Here is a 23690-nt window from a genome sequence, read left to right on the forward strand (position 1 = left end):
AAAATGAAACAGAAGAAAACATGTCATTTTCAGAATGCTCGGTTAATAATGGCAGCACTGCCCACTCTACTAGAATTTCATCATGCACGGTTACTTCAATGGTTAATTAAATAATGCACAGTAGAGTGTAAAATGAACCAAATTAATTTTTTTCACAGTTAGCTACCTTGGTATTAGCTTATTTTCATGTATACTGGTTAAAAAGGTCCCATAATTAAAAACAACTGAAACAAAAATGGTGGGAAAAAAATACAGAAGCTAAAAAATATCTGTAAATTGAAAACTAGTAGTAATAAGAATCTTCCTTAGCTTATAAATAAGTAAAACTTCTACCTTATTAAGACAAAGTCCACACACAACTTAATCTGAAATCAGAAAGGCAAAATATGAAACGCAAATATAAATGCACAAATGCAGAGAAAATAGTTAGGGAAGGAATTTCCTTACTACGAAAAACTGGCATCAGATTCATAAACACCAACAGCCAATGCAGCATATTGGAACAATACATGTATAAGTAAACCTAATTACTTCTTATCAAACAAAGTACTGGCATTAAACAATATTTACTATTTAATACATCTCCCTCTATTTTTGTTTAACTTTTATATAATTTTTTTCTTAAATGAAAACAAGAAATTAAAACAAACTGATTAATCACCATTAATCACAGAAAGCTCTGTTGTTAACTAATTATTTAGTTAGTTAGTATTTGATGGCACTAAGAATTACATGCAAAAACAACAACAAAAAAAAGTACATCTTTCATTCACCTTCATGAAAGAACCAATCATATGCCTGCAAAATTATACTCATAGAAAATTGTTTCAATTGTATTTATTTTTATTTACATTCATGAGCATGATACAAAAATTCACTTAGAATGTTTCCTTCACATCACATTTACAGTACAAAATTGAAAACTACAAATTTAACAAATTACATAATTTATTCATATATAAAATATTGTTTTAAGTCAATTCTAACATTTTTAGGTATACATGTAAAAAAACAACATTATTTTTGTCACTTTTAAATTTTTTCAATCTAAAATATCTGGTCCATTATGTGCACATTTTTTAATTGTGAGTTCATAGGAGTCATGCAGCAGTAATCCACCATGGTACTGACATCCCAATGTCCCTGGTACCTTCTTTCCATGTCCTAAATATGAAATATTTCACCCTGCTTTTCACTCAACACTCCAACATTTTCAGGTAAAAATTCAATGCAAAAACTGAACTTTGAAAATTTCAGAAAGAAACTGAAACTCGGGTTTCAACCCAATTGCTTAAACTTAACTGATAAATTTTATACAATCTTTTATAATTGAGATCTTTATTGTTAATTGAAAACTTCAAAATTACTTCTTTGATGGTTCATCGCACCATTAATTGAGAAATACATTTTCTAATACCATCCCTAGTAAAAATACCCATGTTCAGTTTAGCCTCAGACAAACTTGAAAGATCTGGCACAAATAAATAAACCAGGCTCCAAGTGATAGAGCTTTGGCTAACTGCTTCATTAAATTAAGTTTAGTATTAAGTGATGGTAGCAGCACTTTATCAGGATCCACCAAGCTAAGTCTGATGATGTTTTTGGCACCAATCTGTAGCTTTTTTCTAGCTGGTCATTACTTCTGAATCTAATGTAAATTCTTGGTTCTGCTGTCCCACTCATGGAGAAAACGCAGGAATTTAGCATATCCTACCTGCTGCTATAACTCATCATAGAATTAAGTTCAACTATATTCTGACCTTATTATCAAATGAAATAACTTTTACTTTAAACATTCATTTTTAAATTTAGAAAATATTAAATTCAAACAAATTACCTTTAAAATAACATACTAATATTAATTAATTATAGTGCAAAAACAAAAAAGTGACAGGTAAAAAATGCGTTTTGTGAAGAAATTTCTGTAATGTTACGTGATGGAGACAAATGCTTTTTATTTTTGGATCAACTGAACAAAAATGTATAAAAATCACATGAAATAAAACCATTTTCTCAATGTATACCTATGATAATAAATGAATAACCACTCACACATAGATTTACCAATAATATTAATTTTGTTTTATTAATACTGCACTTAAAAAATAACATTTAGACCTTATGTGCATTATATACTTGTACTGTATATAAAGCTATGTAATCTGAGAGGTTAAGTAATTGACTAGTTCAGGAAATACAATTATTTCCAAGCTATACATTTTAGTATTAGCTAAACATTGTGTGTATTTAATATTTTTAAAACATTTGGAAATAAACAATTATAGAAAATGTACAGTTAATTAATTTTGGGTATAAGTATATTGACATATTACACTCCTTATCAGTTACATTTTACTGAATGCAAACTAGCATCAGTGAGAATTAACATAAAAAACTATTAAATATAATTAAAACAGACTAACTGGCAATGTGAGTTATAATCTTGTTAAGAGAGTTAAAATGTAATGATAGCTACTTCTACAAAACAGCACTATCAAAATGTATAACACCCACCTGTAACTCACCTTCTTCATTTAGAACTGCTGAAAAGTATCATTTAAAAAAAAATTATAAATTTACTAGTTCCCAAGGTTGGCTTAATGAAAATATTTTTAAATAAGTTAATGTGTATTGTCATGAACCCAATTATTTGAATTAACTTTAATTATCTTGACATGGTGTTACATAATTAATATGTTCCAAATAAAAGCAATACACGTATATAAAGAAAATACTAGAATTTTTGTGAAGTTTTGGGTTCATTCTAAATTTACTGATTTTGCAGTTCAGAAATTGTAACATCTATAAATCAATCAATAACTAAGCATAGCCTATTGAAAATTACATCACCATATTTTTACTATTTTTACGGTTATGATTTGTCGTGTAGAGTACTTCCTTGACAATAAAATTCTACAATATAAATTGGTCATTTGCATTGTTTGGAGAGGAATATTATTCACAAGGTTTAAATCAAGTCTTCTTATATATATTATACTGTTTCAAGATGAGCTGCAATTTCCTTAAACTGACTGTGGAAATTCTGTGAAAATAAAAACACAAAACTAGGGTTACCAACACATACACCATTCAAATTATTATTTTACTGAACCTAAACATTACATTTTACACTGACACTATGTCAAATACCACACAAGATACAAACCTGATGCTGACCCTAACTCTTAAGTATAACCTAAAACAATAAGAAGATGAAGAGCTAACAAAGCAAAAAAGAGATATGCACTTCTATGCTGGGTGGAATTCCTTCTCTTTTTTCACTGTTCATTTAAATTTAGATTTCTTTAAGATAATATTTCTTACACTTAAACAAAAATAGACAAACCATTGTAAAAATAAAAACAAAATAGTTAAACAAACTGAACTATTAAATTTAAATTTAGAGGACAACTTCTTCTCAATTAATTAAATATGCTTAGTCCTTCATGTGCTGTAAAGTAAATAACATCCAGTATGTTATATGTACATTAGCCACTGCTCCACCATATCACACTGTTTGAAAATACCTATAGCAAATAACAGGATTAAAACTAATCAGATACTTTATTTTAGGTTTATGTTACTGAATTAAATGCAGCACACTCTCTTCTGATTGGATAAGCCTGTGCGATTAAGGTATAATGTTACCGAAGCCAGCAGCCAACGTCTTTGCAAAACAGGCAATACTTTTGTGTGAGAATGCAACTCACTTAATAATTGTCTGGGTTGTATAAAATCTTTCAAGAGCTTTCTGTGTGGAAGGTTTCTCATTTGTTGTGCAGATAACAAGAGAACATAATTTAAATGTGCCCCTTTAGTTTACTGCTTTTAAAATAACAATCAGTGAAATGACATGTACCTGCATCCTTTCAGGAGCACATGAAGGGGTGTAGAAGGATATCAGCTGAAGAGTGTTGGAGTGTTCTTGGAGGGGGTGGGGGGTACTGAGGCTGTCTCCTTAAAAGGCTCTCAGGAAGATGTGTTGCCAGACTGAAAGTGGCAAAAAGGAAATGGCAGGCCAAGATCTGAAAAGTGGGCTTTTGAAGCTTTACTAAAGCAAGAGGCTGGGGAAAGGGTGCTACGGCGGGTATGGGAAGGGAGATGCAAGTGTGACAGGGGAATGGGTGACTAGGTCCCTTATCAACTGATATCAGTACACAATCATAAAAACTGCAATAATTTTGTACAGGTTCATTTGAAGGTGAGAGAAGCAGATGCAGTTCAGTTAGACAGTGAAAGTATCATGGATGTCCGCATGCTTTGCTGGAGATATACTGGAATTCCTTTGTAGCTGTGACCTGCCACTACTATAAGTAGACTTAGATTCATTTGGCACGGCTTCATTAATTGCGTGTGAAGCAAGATCAAATTAACCAGATTAAATTAATTAATTTAGGGGTTGTGTTTAAAAATATAATTGCAGAAATTTATTAATGTGTAAACTGTACGCATTGTAGGACAAGAATGGGCATTCTGGCCAGGGAGGAGCAGAGGCTATCACCGGGACAGGAAGCCCAAGAGGAATTTTGCACAGACAACTCTGTGATCATCTGGCATAAAATAATGAGTGGGTCAGAAGAACCCAGAACTTGGGAGCAGTTCCATCCCCCATGCGCTAGGTGGCAGTGGTCCTCATATGAGAACCTAGTTGGGACACCTGCAGGGGTGCTAGGGAAATGGAGTACGGAAATGCAGTACTGTAGGGGTCCCATGGCATCGATATTGGGTGCTGTCTGTGGAGGACCACTCTACTTTGTCTATGGTCCAGAAGTGCTTCATAGATATGACAGAAAGGCACCTGGGTCTGGCATAAAAGGAAGCCCACTGCCACATATGGGAGAGTCAGTGTTGGGAGGCAGCAGGTGAAATTCAGTGGAGGTGGAGGAAGAATTGGGAATTAATGAATAATTATTGCAAACTTGTGGCTTATAGTTGAGGGAGGATTGAGGAAAGTGGCAGAATGTGAATAAAAATCCATTATTTTATTCTATTAACATGTGCTGAATTACTGGTTCTGTGGTTTGGGGCCGGCGGCGCAGTGGTAGCGCTGCTGCCTCGCAGTAAGGAGACCTGAGTTTGTTTCCCAGGTCCTCACTGCATGGAGTTTGCATGTTCTCTCCATGTCTGCGTGGGTTTCCTCAGGATCTCTCCAGCTAAGGCTGATTAATCAGCATCCCTAATAAGGATGTGTTTAATTGCAAACCGCATTAAATCCACATTTAAACAAACATGCGAGTTTCATAAGTCTTTGTTTTTCCCTGCTACTTGCTACCTAGCATATGACAAGATATAACCTAGTTGCTAATAAATACTCTTTGCCCGTTACTCAAAATCTAACACCTAGCTGTGCCAAATATATACTCCAACATTCTCCTAATCAGTTAACGATTCCCACATAATATTATCTTGGTTATTAGTATTATGAAATAAACCAACAAACCAATAATACAGATAATTTCTTTTCTGATACATAAAGCAAAGTAAAGGAAAATATAATTAAATAAGCAACCTTGTAGTACAACACACGCATATATGTAAACAGAGTTCAGGTCAAATATAATACACTGCAAAAGTATTCAGCTTTCTAACATAAAACAATTTCTCATTAAAGAAATAATTTTTTAGTTTTGGTGCTGTGAAATAAAAAATAATTCAGGGATGGGGCTATTATTCAGTATTATTGGAGAAATAGTCAGGGAAATGAACACATTATAGTACAGTACAGAACAGTACAACACATTATACATAAATGACAGCTTTTTTAATAACAAAAAAGTCTGTTTTGTTAATGTAACAGATCAGTGTTTAAACTCTTTAAATGTCTTTGGCTTTAATGCGATATTTTTCACTGTAAAAGGATGTTTTAAGTTGAAATAGTAAAAAACAAAACACGTTTATCATTTTAGAAACACACAGTTTCTGTTTCAGAACAGTTTTACAAGGTTGTTGTTAATGCATGCTTAGCAGATCTTCAAAACATAAACGACTTTAACAGGAAAATGGTACAATGGAGGGTAGGAGAGTGCGTGGAAAAAACTGCTTATAACATACAAGGAAAACCATACAGAAAGCAGATATAGTCAGAGTAAAGGAGATATTTCCTCTTTGTATAAAATAACTTTTACAACATTATTGCCAGCCATGCTTTGTTTCTTTTGCACTGGACCAGCCATTTACAATGTAAATTAGCAATAATAAAGCTCAAATATTACAAATCTTATATCAAGTTAATATAAAAATAATTACAAACAGTACATTGGCTGAATTACTTTTTCCAGTTAGTAACTGCATAACTGTTGTACATCAATATATAATATATAATACAGGTTACTACAATTTCTTATTACTGCTATTGAATAATTAGCATAACATGGAAATGAAGAAAAAAAACTTCTGGAACTATGCAAGTACAGATATAATAAATGACCATTTTTATAGTGACAGTTTTTTGGGTACCAGGCTAGCACATAGTGAATGAATAAATGAATGTCTCTGCTTTAATAAATTATGGATTTTGAGTCAATGAGAGGCTATACTGTGATTTGCTTTACTCAAAAATAAATAAAGCAAAGATGAACAATTCTAATGGAATTACTAATTATAAATCAGACTAAAAAAATCTATAAAGATATTGTACAGTATTTTGTGAATTTCCCCTTGGGATTAATAAAGTATCTATCTATCTATCTATCGCATGGTTGTGCTCAAAAAAAAAAAAAAACATAGCTTCTATAGGTGAATATGTTTAACGTTGTCTTCATTAGCATTCAGAAACATATGTATGTAATAAAAAATGCATATTGTTAGCAGTAATTAAACCAACTTTTTCCATTGCTAAATATGAAGTTAAGACAAATAATAATGGCAAACTGTACCAACCTGAAACTGAGGGATAGTCATTTCAAAGGATTTGCTAGTTATATGCCCAGAGGAACTGGCTATCTTCATGGTCATACAAACATAAGGATAATTGAGAGATCTACATGTATCTGAGGTAACTGCCATCCCAAGCTTCCACTGAAGATCAACTAACTGCAAGAGAAACAAAAGCATTATTTCTAAAAGCATAAAGTCCAATCAAATAATTTATTGAGAATGTGGGCAAAATTATGTGAAAGTAATTACTGTAAAAGGCTAAATATACCATTTTATTAAAGCTAATAGAAAATTTCTCTGAAACATAATTGGATGAAATTTCTGTAAGAGTGGACTCCATTAAATATTTACTTATGGGAGAGAATACACACTTATTCAACTATGTTTCTTTTTTTAATTATAATCAATTTGTTAGGTCTTGAAAAATTATGTTTTTTCTTTGCTACTCTAGTTGGAGTTCCTTTTATTCAAAGAAAAAAAAATCCAAGTAAATATACAGAGATTCAATAATGTACAAGTGTTTTTCAAAAAGTGTCCAAACTTTTATATTTTTGTTGGAAATGGTGAAGGCGGGAGGAGTAGAAATTGGTCATGTCTGAGAGTGTCATGTGACTAGTTCTGTCTGGCAAGCCGGCTGCCCTTGCAGTTTAGTATAAGAGTTGTCACCCTGTGATGAAGATGGCTGCAAAACTTATAAATTGCAGGAAAGAGGAACAGTGTTCTCTCATTACGCTTTTTGCGGGCAGAAGGTGTGCCGGGAGCATAAATTAATCTCTGTATGTGTGCTCAGTATGGGGGTAAAGTTCTCTCTTCTAGATTCCTCTATGAGTGGGTTTAAATGTTCAAAAATAACTGTACCAGTGCTACAACCACAAGGAATTAAGAAAGAACCCTGATGTGAAAGCAGCGGTGCATCAGTGGCTATGTGCTCAACCAAAAACATTTTTTGCTGATGGCATTAAAAAGTTGGCACGACTCTGGGAAAATTACATTGCAAAGGAAGCTGACTATATAGAAAAGTGATGTAATTTATTTTTGAAACTCTTAATAAATACAGTTAAAAAGTGTGGAAACTTTTTGAACATCCCTCTAATAACATAAAAATGTGAAGAAGTCTTAAGGTTTACTGTTTTTGAATACGATGAAATGGCACCACTGTATCTCTGACCCAGCACAGTGAAATTTGGCAGAAATTTTACTGCATGGTATACAGTATGTAGGAAAGCTATTTTAGTATCAAGTCAGCTACTTTGTTAATAGATCAATTAGGAGTTTATAGACTTTATATTGCCTTATAAACCATTGTTCACACCTGCCCTAGTTCTATTAAGGAAGTGGTTTGGAGTTTTTAGTCTACCAGAAAACTTTCAATGTGAGAATCTCATCAACAGTCCAACCACTAATTATAACTTTCCTCATTTAGATGCCATCACTGAACGTCCTCACTCTCATATAGCTTATGAACACCACTTCTATTTATTATTTATTTGTGTCTTTTTGTTGGAGTTGTATCACTGCCAGTATTCTGGGAGACACATGGAAGCAAGAATTGTTTTGTAATATATGCACATGGCAATAACTTTAAAGAAACACTTGTAGTAATGCTTTGTTGTTATAACAATACCGGGTAAATGGAATTTGATTTGGCGAAGCTTATATAAATAACACATACAATAAATGAACTGAATTTCTAGTTTTTAAGCTTTTTTGACTGGCATTGTTATGTTGGTTTTGAAGTGACAGCTTGGTCAGCAAAGACTGATTAATTCATTATGATAACAAATTCTAAGCAAAACCAGAATCATTAAAAGCCAACATGAGCTATTCTTCAGTGCCTAAAATGAAAAATTATTGATTGAAATTATAATAGTGTTATTTGTAAGTGGTTTTAACCAGTAACAAATAAAACTTCTGAAGGTACCTTAGCATTGTTTTTCAGGTGGTTAAGTTAGATTGAGATCGACATTTTTAATAAACATAAAAACCTTTCCTGCCATTTTATCAGCTATTTTCCCCTCACTTTACTCTCCATAAACTGGTTCATTCTTGGTACTGTGACAAATGCCAAGGTAATAATAATGCATTGTATACATTTTCCCCTCCTTGAACCGTCACCTTATCGTGGTGGAGGGGTTTGCGTGTCCCAATGATCCTAGGAACTATGTTGTCCGGGGCTTTATGCCCCTGGTAGGGCCACCCAAGGCAAACTGGTCCTAGGTGAGGGATGAGACAAAGAGCAGTTCAACAAACCTCCAATGACGAAAGAAAACTTTGGACGACGTTTTCCCTTGCCCGGACACGTGTCACCCCTATGGAGCCAGGCCTTGAGGTGGGGCACAATGGTGAGCGCCTGGTGGCCGGGCCTGCACCCATGGGGCTTGGCCGGGCACAGCCCGAAGAGGTAACGTGGGTCCTCCTCCCCATGGGCTCACCACCTATGGGAGGGGCCAAGGAGGTTGGGTGCAGTGTGAGTTGGGTGGTGGCCGAAGGCGGGGACCTTGGCGGTCTGATCCTCGGCTACAGAAACTGGCTCTTGGGATTTGGAATGTCACCTCTCTGAAGGGGAAGGAGCCTGAGCTAGTGCGCTAGGTCAAGAGGTTCTGGCTAGATATAGTCGGACTCACCTCGACGCACAGCTTGGACTCTGGAAACCAATCTCCTTGAGAGGGGCTGGACTCTCTACCACTCTGGAGTTGCCCCCTGTGAGAGGCGCCGAGCAGGTGTGGGCATACTTATTGTCCCCCAACATGGAGCCTGTGCGTTGGGGTTTACCCCGGTGGACGAGAGGGTGGCCTCCCTCCGCCGGGTGGGGAAGGGTCCTGACTGTTGTTTGCGCGTATGCCCGAGCAGTTTGGAGTATCCACCCTTTTGGAGTCTCTGGAGGGTGCTAGAGGGCGTAACTTCTGGTGACTCCCTCATTCTGCTGAGAGACTTCAATGCTCACGTGGGCAATGACAGTGAGACCTGGAAGGCCGTGATTGGGAGGAATGGCCTCCCGATCTGAACCCGAGCGGTGTTTTGTTATTGGACTTCTGTGCTCGTCATGGATTGTCCATAACGAACACCATGTTCAAGCATAAGGGTGTTCATATGTGCACTTGGCACCAGGACACCCTAGGCCTCAGGTCGATGATCGACTTTGTGGTCGTGTCATCGAACCTGCGGCCACATGTCTTGGACACTCGGGTGAAGAGAGGGGCGGAACTGTCAACTGATCACCACCTGGTGGTGAGTTGGCTTCGATGGTGGGGGAAGATGCCGGTCAGACCTGGTAGGCCCAAACGTGTTGTGAGGGTCTGCTGGGAACGGCTGGCAGAGTCCCCTGTCAGAAGTAGCTTCAACTCCCACCTCCGCAGAACTTCAACACATCCCGAGGGAGGTGGGTGACATTGAGTCCGAATGGGCCATGTTCCGTGCCTCTATTGTTGAGGTGGCTGACCGGAGCTGTGGCCGCAAGGTGGTCGGTGCCTGTCGTGGCGGCAATCCCCGAACCCTGGTGGACACCGGTGGTGAGGATGCCGTCAAGCTGAAGAAGGAGTCCTATAGGACTTTTTGTCCTGTGGGTCTCTGGAGGCAGCTGATAGGTACCGGCAGGCCAAGCGAATGCGGCTTCGTTGTTGCTGAGGCAAAACTCGGGCATGGGAGGAGTTTGAGAGGCCATGGAGAACGACTTTCGATGGCTTCAGGAGATTCTGGTCCACCATCCGCGTCTCAGGAGGGGAAGCAGTGCAGTGTCAACATTGATATGGTGGGGATGGTGCGCTGCTGACCTCACTCGACGCTTGTGGTCGGTGGGGAGTACTTCAAGACCTCCTCAATCCCACTAACATGCCTTCCAATGAGGAAGCAGAGCCTGGGGACTCTGAGGTGGGCTCTCCCATCTCTGGGACTGAAGTCACCGAGGTGGTCAAAAAACTCCTTGGTGGCAGGGCCCCGGGTGGATGAGATACGCCCGGAGTTCCTTAAGGCTCTGGATGTTGTAGGACTGTCTTGGTTGACACGCCTCTGCAACATCGCATGGACATCGGGGACAGTGCCTCTGGATTGGCAGACCGGGGTGGTGGTCCCCTCTTTAAAAAGGGGGACCGGAGGGTGTGTTCCAACTATAGAGGGATCACACTCTTCAGCCTCCCTGGAAAAGTCTATTCGGGGGTTCTGGAGAGAGGGGCCATCAGATAGTCAACCTCGGATTCAGGAGGAACAGTGTGGTTTTGTCCTGGTCGCGAACAGTGGACCAGCTCTTCACCCTTAGCAGAGTCCTGAGGGTGCATGGGAGTTTGCCCAACCAGTCTACATGTGTTTGTGGACTTGGAAAAGGCATTCGACCGTGTCCCTCGGGAATCCTGTGGGGGTGCTCCGGGAGTATGGGGTACCGACCCCTGATAAGAGCTGTTCGGTCCCTGTACAACCGTGTCAGAGCTTGGTCCGCATTGCGGCAGTAAGTCGAGCCCGTTTCCAGTGAGAGTTGGACTCCGCCAGGGCTGCCCTTTGTCACCGATTCTGTTCATAACTTTTATGGACAGAATTTCTAGGCGCAGCCAGGGTGTTGAAGGGGTCCGGTTTGGTGGACTCAGGATTGGGTCACTGCTTTTTGCAGATGATGTTGTCCTGTTTGCTTCATCAGGCCGTGATCTTCAGCTCTCTCTGGATCAGTTCGCAGCTGAGTGTGAAGCGGCTGGGATGAGAATCAGCACCTCCAAATCCTAGACCATGGTCCTCAGCCGGAAAAGGGTGGAGTGCCCTCTCAGGGTTGGGGGAGATCCTGCCCCAAGTGGAGGAGTTCAAGTATCTTGGGGTCTTGTTCACGAGTGAGGGAAGAATGGAAAATGAGATCGACATGGGGATCGGTGCGGCATCTGCAGTGATGCGGGCTCTGCATCGATCTGTCGTGGTGAAAAAAGAGCTGAGCCATAAGGTGAAGCTCTCAATTTACCAGTTGATCTACTTTCCTACCCTCACCTATGGTCATGAGCTATGGGTAGTGACCAAAAGAACAAGATCGCGAATACAAGCAGCTGAAATGAGTTTCCTCCGCAGGGTGTCTGGGCTTTCCCGTAAAGATAGGGTGAGAAGCTCAGTTATCTGGGAGGGGCTAAGAGTAGAGCTGCTGCTCCTCCGCATCGAGAGGAGTCAGATGAGGTGGCTTGGGCATCTGATTAGGATGCCTCCTGGAAGCCTCCCTGGTGAGGTGTTCCAGGCACGTCCAACCGGGAGGAGGCCCCGGGGAAGACCCAGGACACGCTGGAGGGACTATGTCTCCCGGCTGGCCTGGGAATGCCTTGGGATTCTCCCGGTAGAGGTGGAAGAAGTGGCTAGAGAGAGGGAAGTCTGGGCCTCTCTGCTTAAGCTGCTGTCCCCGCAACCCGACCCTGGATGAGTGGAAGAGGATGGATGGATGGATGTATACATTTTGTCTTGCAAAGTATACACTGTTGCTTTTTGGGTATTCTGAAGATTTTCAGTAGTCCCAATGCATAAATATTTAAAATTCCTACCTGCCCAACCATAAACATTTTCAATGGATCTCCTTGAGCTAGGATGCTGCTACCTTGTTCACTCCAAGCTTTGTGAATAACCTGTAAAGCTGACTTTGACCATTTCTTATTTCCTTCACCCAAGTAGGTAACCAGTTGTTCTGCAGTGAAATTGTTTTTTGAAGCTATCCTGAAATAAAATAAATGTTGTTAGCTGTAGACAAATTTAAATCTACTTTATTACCAACTACTGCATTGTTAGAAACACAAAAAGAAAGTTATCAGAAATACATATATAAAACATACATACATGTAGTTAAGTACAAAAACAGAAAATATTCACTTAATATTTTAGACCATTAAACCAGTGCTGCATTTTTAAATAATAAATGCAATTAAGTTACTAATAAATTACAAAGAAGAGGGATCTACTGTAAGTATTAACATCCTGCACTGGTATGAAATCTAAGTAATAATATACTTTCTAGTATGACAAACATAAAATCTCTTCAGTTTGAATTCTGACCAATACATAATCTAAGGCACTTTTAAACTGGTCCTTCAGGTGTGTTTTTGAATGGCTAGTCTCCTCTTATTTCTACACACCTACTTCCTTGTTTTACCCTTCTGGTCCACAGTTCATCAATCCATCCATTATCCAACCTGCTATATCCTAACTACAGGGTCACGGGGGTCTGCTGGAGCCAATCCCAGCCAACACAGGGCGCAAGGCAGGAAACAAACCCCAGGCAGGGTGCCAGCCCAACGCAGTGGTCCACAGTTCCGAATTACATATTAATATTAAATAATTTAGTTGTGATTAAAGTGCATAGTGCAGACTTTAATTTAAACGTATTTGCATACATTTTGGGCACACTATGTAGAAATTACCACTGTGGAGCAGAGGGGTAAACCAAGTAAAAATGTGCTTTGCCCCAAACATTATGAAGGATATTGTATATACAGTACTCCAATAGTTCTATACAACAAACAACTGCAATTGTACAAAACTATCATTATTGACTACACAGAATGACTATTTTTGTAAAATATTTTAAACAGAAGTTTGTTATTTATTACTTTTAGCAAATGAATGCTGCAAGAAGAACAGATGCATTTCATGCTTTTGAGATATCTACAAACATTTAAATCCATTTGGTTAGCATAATTACACATTTATAAATAACTTTAATAAAAGTATTTTTATTTTACAATGCTAACATATTCCAGAAAATGTATGACTTTATATTTGTTATCATTATGTTATAAACATGACCCAATTATATGTATTTATTTACACAAAACATTTCATAGTAACTCCGTACCTGAAAGCAAACAAAATCACATTAACAATCGTCTCCAGATCCTGCAAACTAAAGCTGATGCCGGACTTACAATAAATCTGTTAACAAAAGCAAATAAAAATTTATTACAGCAACCTAATTGGGAAGAGAAGATTTAAAAAATAAAAAAATAAAGTTAAAAAGACAAAAAGTAAACTTGCATCATGGAGCTGTGCTGTATCGATGCCAGCAGAGTGTCCTTCCAGATACCTTAAAACTTCTTGACACTGAAAGATTTAGACATCATATAGTAATCATTCACTAAACATTATATAAACCAGCAAAACAAATTATAGTGTATTCATAATTTCATAGTGCAATGTTAAATTACTGCTGTAATGTTCACAAATTTAAGATTGGTCACTGAGTAGCCACTTTATTAGTTAAGTCTTTCTAAATTCCTCAGAATATCCTGAATTCACTGAAGCATAATCTTAACCAAATGTTCAAAAGGTAGCTCAGGGATACTACCATATATCAAAACCAATGCAGTATGTGCTTTCTACTTGTTAAAAATTACCTTATCTTTACTCCAGTTAGCTGCATCCCATCTAGGGCTGGGCGATATGGTAAAATAAACTAAAATCTTAATTTTCTTTACATTTATGGATGATTCATGATTTATTTAAATATTTTAACACAGAACTCAATTTCAACTATTATTGAGAAAAAACAACAAAATACACAGGTTGTCCTAATTTTGTAAACTGAACATACAGCTGTATCATTCCTAGAAATTCAGAAACATCATTTTATTGTCAATAAGAAAAGGTGCAAAATAAGAAAACTTTTTTTTCCTTAAACTCTCCAGTTTTCTTTACAATGCCTTTCTTTTTGCAGCTCTCACTGCTCTTCTCTATACCTAAGACATACCTTCTGCTACCACACAGGTGACTTTTATTTTGTTCTTCTACAAACAAACAGTTAAGCTTGCAGAGCACACCAGCCAGCTTCTTCACTCTGCTATAACTGCATGTCTCTGAAGTGAACCGCCCTTAGTGCATTTGGAGAATGGCACTACTCTACGATAGACCGCCGACTGCACGTTACAGACAATCTACTCACTTTCCTGTCCTCAGTAGCCTAGTCATTACTGCTGGCTAAGAAAGCAAGATGGACAGATCCAGAGTATTCTTCCATGGCCCCAGACAAGGCACAATCTGCTCCCACCGTAATAATAAGATATACAACAGGCGCTGAAATAAACTGGATGTGCTGCCACTTTTAACTTCTATTGTCTTTCTGCAAACTTTACATTTTCTTTAGTTTGTTCAACATCAAATCTTTCATATTTAAACCAATTACAACCAATCAACAAAATGTTACAATATTTCTTTGGAAGAAGCTCATTCATAAGAGATGTGCCACTTATCGTGTTCTTTGCTTTAATATTGTAATGTCCCTTTCCTAGCATGTGGAACACAGACAGCTCTCTGTGTAGAAATCAAACAGGTTTCTTTCTACCAACAAAAACAGTCAACAAAACAATAACAAAATCAATAGCTATTTACAACCCTTGTATTGTTAAGACCATGGGTGATGCTATCACTTTGTTCCTTATTCTTTGTTGCTTAATTTCAAGCAACTTGCACCTTCAGCCTCCTATTTCAATGTCACCAAAGTCCAAAGGAGCTTTATATATCACTATCCTGCAGGCTCCATTTAGCTCCACCATGGCAGGAAAATTCAACTTCCCAGACACAGATGAGCTTGAGGCAATGTCACCATCCCAACTGAAAAGCGTGCCAATTCCCCATGGCAACCTGGTTTCATCCACAATCTCCGCCCACCTGAATTTCAGTGTCTGCTTTGCATTGAGAGCAGACTCAGGGGCTATTGGAGCTCCAACATGCCTGCACCAGCTAATTAAACTAAAGTGTTTGCTCTATAGTTTAACTGCATTATCTGAAAAAAAAACAACAACAATCATGTTTGAAGATTGTTTTAAAACATTACTTTGAATTAAACTACAGGTAAAATTCTGTTACAACAAAATTTTCATTACAACAAAGTATTTTTATGGTCCTGACAGTTTCCCCATATGAAGCGAGTCTACGGAAATCTTGTTACTACGAAGTACATTCAGCAGACACTTTCATTACAATAAAGTGCCCAAAAGACCTTGAAATGCCTGAATGAATCATCCACTGAGCAGCTACTTCTGTGGCTGCAGCTCAGTTGTGCACAATGATCCCCAAACAGAAACATTGTAATTTTTTTTTCTTTCTTCGAACTTTCCTTGTACTGTTTTTTTTTTTTTGGCCTTTTTTGTTTCCTAAGGTTTTCAGTGATACATTTTGCTTATTGCTCGTTAACATTTGAAAAACATCCATTGGAATTTAACTCATTGCCACCCTCCTATAGAAACGGCAGACTCGAGAAAACGATAACAGTTCATATTAGAAAAAAAAATTTACACTTTTGAAGTTCTCAATTGCGTCAAAAAGAAAAAAAAGACGATGCCAGTGAATTTGGAATTTAGTCATCGGCGCTGTCAACTTTCTTGAAAGACCGAGCAAAAAAAAGAAGAAAAATCTCGGGTTGCAAACGTATGTGAACTGCTGCATTTGAAGACATCGAAAAAGCAGTTTTTATGTGGTTCAGTGATATTCATTCAAGAAACATTCCTATTAATGTGGCACTCATTAAAGAAAATGTGAGGTTTGTAAACTCTCTTGGGACTTACCCCAACTAGACAGCATGCCGAAGAGCGTCCCAAAGTCCGATCTTCGTGTCTATGGAAGACTGTTTATCTGTTGCCGGGGCAACAGCAGGCTCAAAGCTATGCTGTGTCTCGCCGGCAAAGCAAACAGAAAAGATATTGATGGGTGATGCAAGGAACATTGTATATGCAGGTAACAGGATTACTTGATCACTGACCTGGCCACAACCCTGCCTGAATGCTGCGTCTGTGTATAGCAGAGTGGCAGATCATGATACAATAAATAAGTGTGCTGTTCCAGTTTCAAGCTGAATAAAGCTGGTTTTGCTAAAGTACTGAGACTCAGCTTCATGTTTATAGTGCAATCCCGATCTTTTATGATTTGCTTCTGTGTCGCTTCACTGCAGCACTATGAGCCTGGTTTTGCCCTGCCCCGGCAACGGACAAACAATCTTCCACAGACGCTGCAATCGTGCTTCAGGACGCACTTCAGCGTGTCATTCCCATTGGGTGGGGAGTGGGGGGGTCTCAAAAGAGTTCAGAAACCTTGCAATATGAAGAAGAAAAGGATGATTCGGTTTCTGATTTATAACTGTGCTGCACACAACATGCTTCCAAATTTAGATAATGTTCGCAATGAATTCCTCCCACCCAATTGCACAGCAGTGCTTCAGCCAGTGGATTTGGGCATTATTCGCACCTTGAAAGTGTATTATCGCAAGGAAATGCTGAGAAAAATTCTTGGCAGCATAACTTGTAGGCAGGAGGAGATTAAAATTAACACGAAAGAAGCTATTGAAAGGATTGCAAACACCTGGGTGCAAGTTAAAGAAAGCAATACAGTGACAAATACAGATTTTCATTACAACAAAATGATCGTTACAACAAAATATTTTTTAGGTTCCTGGGAGTTCGTTGTAACAGAATTTTACCAGTATTTAATTTAATTCCCAGCCCTAATCAAATCCCACTAACACTTAATTGAACTGAGACCTAGTAACTGCAGAGGCCTCTGCAATGAACCAAGTTCCTGAAACTTTTCTAAAACTATCACCAACCTGTGATGCAAAGTGTTTTTCAAGTGAAAAATTAATTTGCAGGTAAGTATAAGCAATCATGTACATGAAATACACTTTGTTATACTGTGTCACTGAAATATTACTCTATTCGTACAAAATGGCCCAAATGGACACCATGACTACCTGCCATGCCATTGACACCCTGCAGGACAGATTAACATACTCATAGGATTTCAAACTATAAACTGTTTATTCCATCAGTGTGAATAAGAAGAAACACTCTGACCAAATTTTGTGTTATTTAAACTACTTAAACCACACCTTTATGTTTTATACTAACAGGAGTAGAATTCTAATGAGCCTTTGTCTGCTATACTCTGTGATAACTTAATCAGAGTAGTGCCTTTTTTGCTGCCAACTTTACCCAGAACTAAACTGTTACACTACATAAAGTAATGTCAGTGTCAATCACAGCATTTCATTAATATGCTATTTTGTATTAAACAACTATCCGTAAACTGATTTTTTGGTGCTGGTCCATTCCCAATATACATGAGACCCTCTCATATGTGGAAACCCCAGCACAACTGCTGATTATGATATCTTGGTATCCATGTAGTTCATCACTATGCCATGGTTAAAACCAGTTAGTCTTGGCAATTTTCCATTTTAAATGTAAATGTAAAATACATTGGCATCTGCTTTATATAAGCATTTTCTGAACTGAATGAACTCCAATACAGTGATCTATTACTGCATACGGTATGATCACACTGTGGAACGAGGCCCGGACACAGACAGACGGACATCGTTTTGTCACCCAACACACAGATTTATTTACACTAATATATTTACAATTAAGTGCACAACCCAGTGCTCCAGCACCAATCACCCCAAAGTCCAGGCCTCTCTCTTCAGGCCACCTCCACTCCTCACCCGACTCCAGCCATCAAATGGAGGGAGGCGGCCCCTTATATACAGTACAAGCCCGGATGGGCTCCAGGTGCTTCCCGACACTCCTCCACCGACACTCCCCTGTGTGGCGGAAGTGCCGGCTGCGCACCCGGAAGCACTCTGGGTGTCCCCGGTCTTCTTCCCCCCAGCACTTCCAGGTGTGGCGGAAGTGCTGAGGTCCAGGGCTCTCCAGGCCCCGGGGTGCCCCCTGGCAGTGACCATGGGCCCCTACAGGGTCGAGCTTCCAAATTCTGCACCTGTGGTCCCCAGTGCAACCAGGGCTTTCGACCCCCTCGTGGTCTGGAGGAGGCACAAGCCCTCCTCTGGTCCTCTTGGGCGTCCTGGCTGAGTACTACCCCCAGCTGCGTGCCACAACACATATTGGGATGTTTCCAGGCATTCATGCCAATAGTATATAGTTCTGTTTATTAAAAAAAAAAAAAAAAAGTATTTTCCCCTGTATAATTTTCCGGCATGACTACAAATTTTCACCTGGACATTTTCACTTGGTTGTAGATAAAAAGGAGAATCTTAAAGAATAGCCTGCTCTGAACTAAAATTAATATGACAAACATAACCAAGTCAAATTAAAAAATGTAAAACAAAATACACACATTAATTTTTTTTCTGTAAAACATAGAATCCAGACAAGCTGTATCAGACTTGCTTTGCCTTTAATAAGGTCTTAAAACAAACAAAACAGTATCTGGATGAAAAATAAAAGCGGGTTCTTTGAAATAATAAAAAAGAAAACTGCTAATGTTTTTGTCTCACAACTATGTATATCACTTAACACATCGTTTCTGGATGCACCTTTAGCTTTGATTAAACCTGTATGAACATTTGGATAGGTTACTACCACCCTGTCATTCTTTTTTTAATTTAAGCAGAAGTGTTCAAGCTCAGAAAAACTCCAAGTGAATTTCCTGTGCATGGTCATATTTAAGAAGAGTACACGTACTACCTATAGGAATGAAGTTCCAAGTCTGGCTGGGTCTTTATAGGTTTGATTTGACTCTATTTCTTAAAATAAATGGTATTCTTAATAGGTTATATGTAATATTGTTTTATTATTTTTTCTATACTCTTTCAAACAATCAAGATCATGAATCACGGTTTGATGGCTTTGTAATTAATTAACGGTATAAGACAAACAATTGACTTTGTTATCGTAAAGGTAAAATGACATTTTAAAAAAAGAATAATAATGCAGAATCTAGTGAAACAAATGGATGCCAAATTTTAACACTCTGTGATCTGCATTAAAAAAACAGGAAATCCTTTTGTATTATAATTTGCAATGCTGTTAATTAAACATTTAAAAACATGTAACAAACCACCAAATGCCTTCAAGATCTATTTATATCTGTATAAAAATGCATTATTAAACACCAGAGAGCAAACCTCATGAAAATTAAATAAGTTATACACAGACTACCAAAAGTGTGAACAAAATAAAACCAGCACTTACTGTTTCAGCAAAAATATCTGGTGGTAGCTTTACTATATTTTCAACAGAATTACCAAAATCTAAAAAAAAAACAAAAAAAAAAAACAGATAAAAAGGTACCTCAGTAGTTGTATGTGTCCACTTTAAATAAAAACCCCAATTGCAACAGCAATTTAAATTGTTTCATAGATCTCAGTAGGCAACTTATTTTTCCTGTAATTGCAGACTTTCTGACAAGAATTAAATAATATTACTTAACACTAATACAGTATGTCTGTCTGTTTTATAATTTCCTTTTTTGCTGTATATGAACTGTTTTAGAAAACAGCCTCTTTGCTAATGAAAGTTTTAATTTATCAGAAAAACCAAATAATTTTTTTTATCGGCCTCTCTCCACTTTTCCTGTCAAATCACTCTGCAGACAATTTGAGCAAATTCAGAAAGACTTCCACATCCTTACCTGTCACATTTTATGTAGGAAACTGCAAGTTTGCCCAGAAGAACCGAGATGTATACATTATCCTGCTTGTCCAAGATTTTCCATGTCTAATGACTTTGTAACCGGTAAAATCAATTAGACAGGAAGAGTCACATTTTTGTATTTTTTAATAGCAAAACGTACTCTTTTGCTTTTATAAGAATTACAGTCTGAATGATACAGCTGTCTTTGTATAAACTGCCAGAAAATAACAGACCAGTGATGTCAACTGTCTAGTATTAAGGTACATGTAGTGGAAGATCTCAAAATGCAACAAAGTTTTACATTATAAAAAAATATATTTTTTCCCCCCAAAGATGGTTCGAAAGTAATATTATACTGATGAGACAATTACTAGATGAGAATGACTATTTAGAGTTTTGGGTAACCTTTCAGATTCTATTTACGTCCAAAGAATATTTGGTAGTGTTTGATGCCATGTCTAACCAATAAAATTGAGCAAGTTATACATCAGATTATTTCTAAAATTTATCCTGTTGAGTAAATATTATCCAGATGTAAATTCGACTTAGATGAGCAATGCACATTTCTTAACATGCACAAAGAAACTCTGTTGCATTCGTTTTATTGATATATTCCAACCAAAATATTTTAGGAAGAACTGGAATATTTCTTACACAAATCTTTAATTGTTCCAGTTTCTTTTAATGAGTCTAATGTTTTATTTTACACCCCCAGATATAGATTTAAAATAAATATATTATTAATTATTGGGAGGTAACACATTTAAATGAAAGGGATGAAGTCCATTTTCAATATTAATCTAATCATTCAAAACAGAAATGGAATTCTCTCTTAAATCAGTAAAAACAAAAAGGCTAAAAGAATCATTGACTTTGTAAATTATGCTAAATTGTTTATTTGAATTATTTAAATCCCCATGAGTTTGTTTTTGTTTCATAAGTTGTATTGTCTACTATTTACTTTTAATTATATATATTCTTGTATTGTACTATACTGTATTAGTGAAAAAAAAAAAAAAAAGATCCCAAGAATCAATGTAGCACCATGCACAGCCTGCCCATCTCCCAAACAGTGCACTGATTCTTAGGATTTCAAACCCAAAATATTTTACTAGGCTGCTTATTCCCAAAAACATGTAAAACACTCAAGACCTTCTGATAATAAACTACCTGTAGTTTTTAAATTTTGCTTCACCAATTTGTAACATTTTCATTTTGTTTTGCATATGCAAACCTCTTCTTAGATCTATTCATCAAGTTCTATCAAATACAACATTCAAATTAAAGTTGAAGACTCACCTCTTTAGTTTTGTTATGTATGACACTTTACTTCCATACAGCCTTTCTCACGTCAATTGACCTCTTGGTTTTACACACTGGAATATTCTGTGTTCTTGACAAGTTCATATTAATGTTTCCTGTTTCTATTTCCACTGCAGTTTCAGTTTTATTGTACTTATGGTATACTATCTTGAGAAATTTTGGCATTCTTGTGTGTTTCGTAAAGTGCCTTGGGATGGTACATTACATGCTGTTAGTTCTACTGTTACATTATTTATGATTTTTTTCAATAATCTGTATATATAATACTGCTAATTCTGCTATTACATGATGCCTTATCTGGTCACCGTGAAATGGCATACGTAATAATACATTAATATAGTTGCCTGCTTTATTATTATTTTAATACTACTGTACTGCAGTACAGTAAAATATAAAATAGTAATACCATATCTAGCAGCCCATAAAAACACTAAATTACTGCACAAAACCCTATGGTCAAGTTGTTATTTAAAGCAGTGCTTCTCAAGTTAAGTCCCGAGGGTGCACCCCAACATATTTTTCTTTTAAATGAACTCCTACTGTAATTGAACAAGCTGTGACTTCCCAATTTGAGTTTTTTGTTTTTTTTTTCATTTTGTATCAGTGCAGAAATTACAAACTGGTTCTGCAATTTTTTTATTGAAACAGTATTGTAAATGCATAGGAATTATTTCTTGATTTTGATCATTATACTTTATAAAAATGTCTGGATATTTATCCCGTTGTTTACTGATAAAACTCAAGTGAGTTATATCAAAATAACAGCCCTTTAGCAATTAGTGTCGCTTGTTCTAGTGTCTGCTACGGCTGTCACTAATGGTTTGTGTTCGGAAGAATTAAGAGAGTAAACTTCGCAAAAAGTGAAATAAAAATATCAGAAGGAAAATATCAATGATAAAAACCACAAGATATGGCACATACACATATTTTTAATTTAACTGTAAAAGTAATCACTATTAAAAGACTTGCTGATTGTAAAGTTAGATTCATAGCACATAGACCTGCAACCACAGGAGGCACCAAGGAAAAAATTCTGATTGCTTTAAATAAAAAGTAGGCATATTATAAATGAGACTTCGACTTCCTGCTGACCTAATCGCAGTCTACTGATGCTGGAACATACTTCAATCATGTTTTTGTCACGAATTTGTTGTATATACCAATATAAATCTCCACGCAACTGGCAGTTTACTGCTATTGTTAAATTGATATTGTACTTTTATTGAAGATGTTAATATCTGATATCTAGCGAGTTCTGCGATAATTCTACTTTGCACATTAATTAAAAAAAGTATGTTTTGGGGTTAAAATATCCATATCCAAGCATGTACGTTTCATCAAATGAGGACTATTTGTGTTTGCACATGATTAACAATTTAAAACACCTGTAAAAATGTAGCTCGAAAAATGACAATTTCACATAACATTAATCTGAAACACAACTTTGAATAAATGGCACATACCCGACTCAACGCCTGCATGAGCCATGTCTTTCAATTATATACAGTAGCAGTTTTCGTACTCGGAGCACTGCGACTTCCGGCAGCAATCACGGGTTCCGTAAAAAGACCCGCCTTCTGCTGTGACATTCTCAAATGTTGAAATCTGTTTGAGACACGTGGAAGGATGTCCACGCCCACTTGAGTGTAGATGCCATATAAAGCCCTTACTTATCTCCTTTTCTGGAGCACCTTTCAAATACCATCGGTTGGATCACGCAAATTATAAAATTAGTGAATATTACTGCTTAGGTAAATAATAATAATAAGTTAAGGTAATCGAACCGTCAAATTGATCTTAAAAGGCCAGTATACAAAATCAGTTTTTCTAAGGAATTAAAGTACATGTCTAGTGAGCAGAACCATCCCTTCTTCTACATGCAGATCACGTGCGTTGAGCCCGAGATTAGGAGACCGATGTCGGTGGCGGAGTTGATTGTGCCGTGGGTTCCGCCGGACTGCCAGGTGGATTGCGGGTTTTCGTCGGTTGATGTACTTGGCTTGAGTCGGATATCTCTTTCCAGAACCATAATCCTTACCATATCGCGTAACATCACTGATGTATAATGCAAAGAGACAACCTCCTTGAATCCATTTGGGTTATATAGCTGTTTCATGAATCGTCAAA

At 37.3% G+C, this 23690-nt stretch overlaps 1 protein-coding gene across 2 annotated transcripts; it reads right to left on the minus strand.

Moving 5' to 3' along the window:
- Positions 1 to 825: 825 nt before the first annotated feature.
- On the minus strand, positions 826 to 23164 carry commd6 (COMM domain containing 6). 2 transcript variants are annotated; one of them, XM_039745344.1, is made up of 7 exons: positions 23027 to 23164; positions 19800 to 19858; positions 13855 to 13920; positions 13676 to 13752; positions 12372 to 12540; positions 6880 to 7032; positions 826 to 3043 (listed from the first exon to the last, which is right to left on the minus strand). In XM_039745344.1, the coding sequence occupies exons 1-7, from the start codon at positions 23049 to 23051 to the stop codon at positions 2993 to 2995; spliced, it is 600 nt and encodes a 199-aa protein (XP_039601278.1). In that variant the 5' UTR covers positions 23052 to 23164; the 3' UTR covers positions 826 to 2992. The 2 variants fall into 2 exon arrangements, with proteins under 2 accessions (XP_039601278.1, XP_039601279.1); XM_039745345.1 differs by lacking the exons at positions 13676 to 13752; positions 13855 to 13920; positions 23027 to 23164.
- Between the last annotated feature and the right edge of the window lie 526 nt (positions 23165 to 23690).

Source organism: Polypterus senegalus, chromosome 2 (genome assembly GCF_016835505.1).
Source record: "Polypterus senegalus isolate Bchr_013 chromosome 2, ASM1683550v1, whole genome shotgun sequence".
Lineage (NCBI taxonomy): Eukaryota > Metazoa > Chordata > Cladistia > Polypteriformes > Polypteridae > Polypterus > Polypterus senegalus.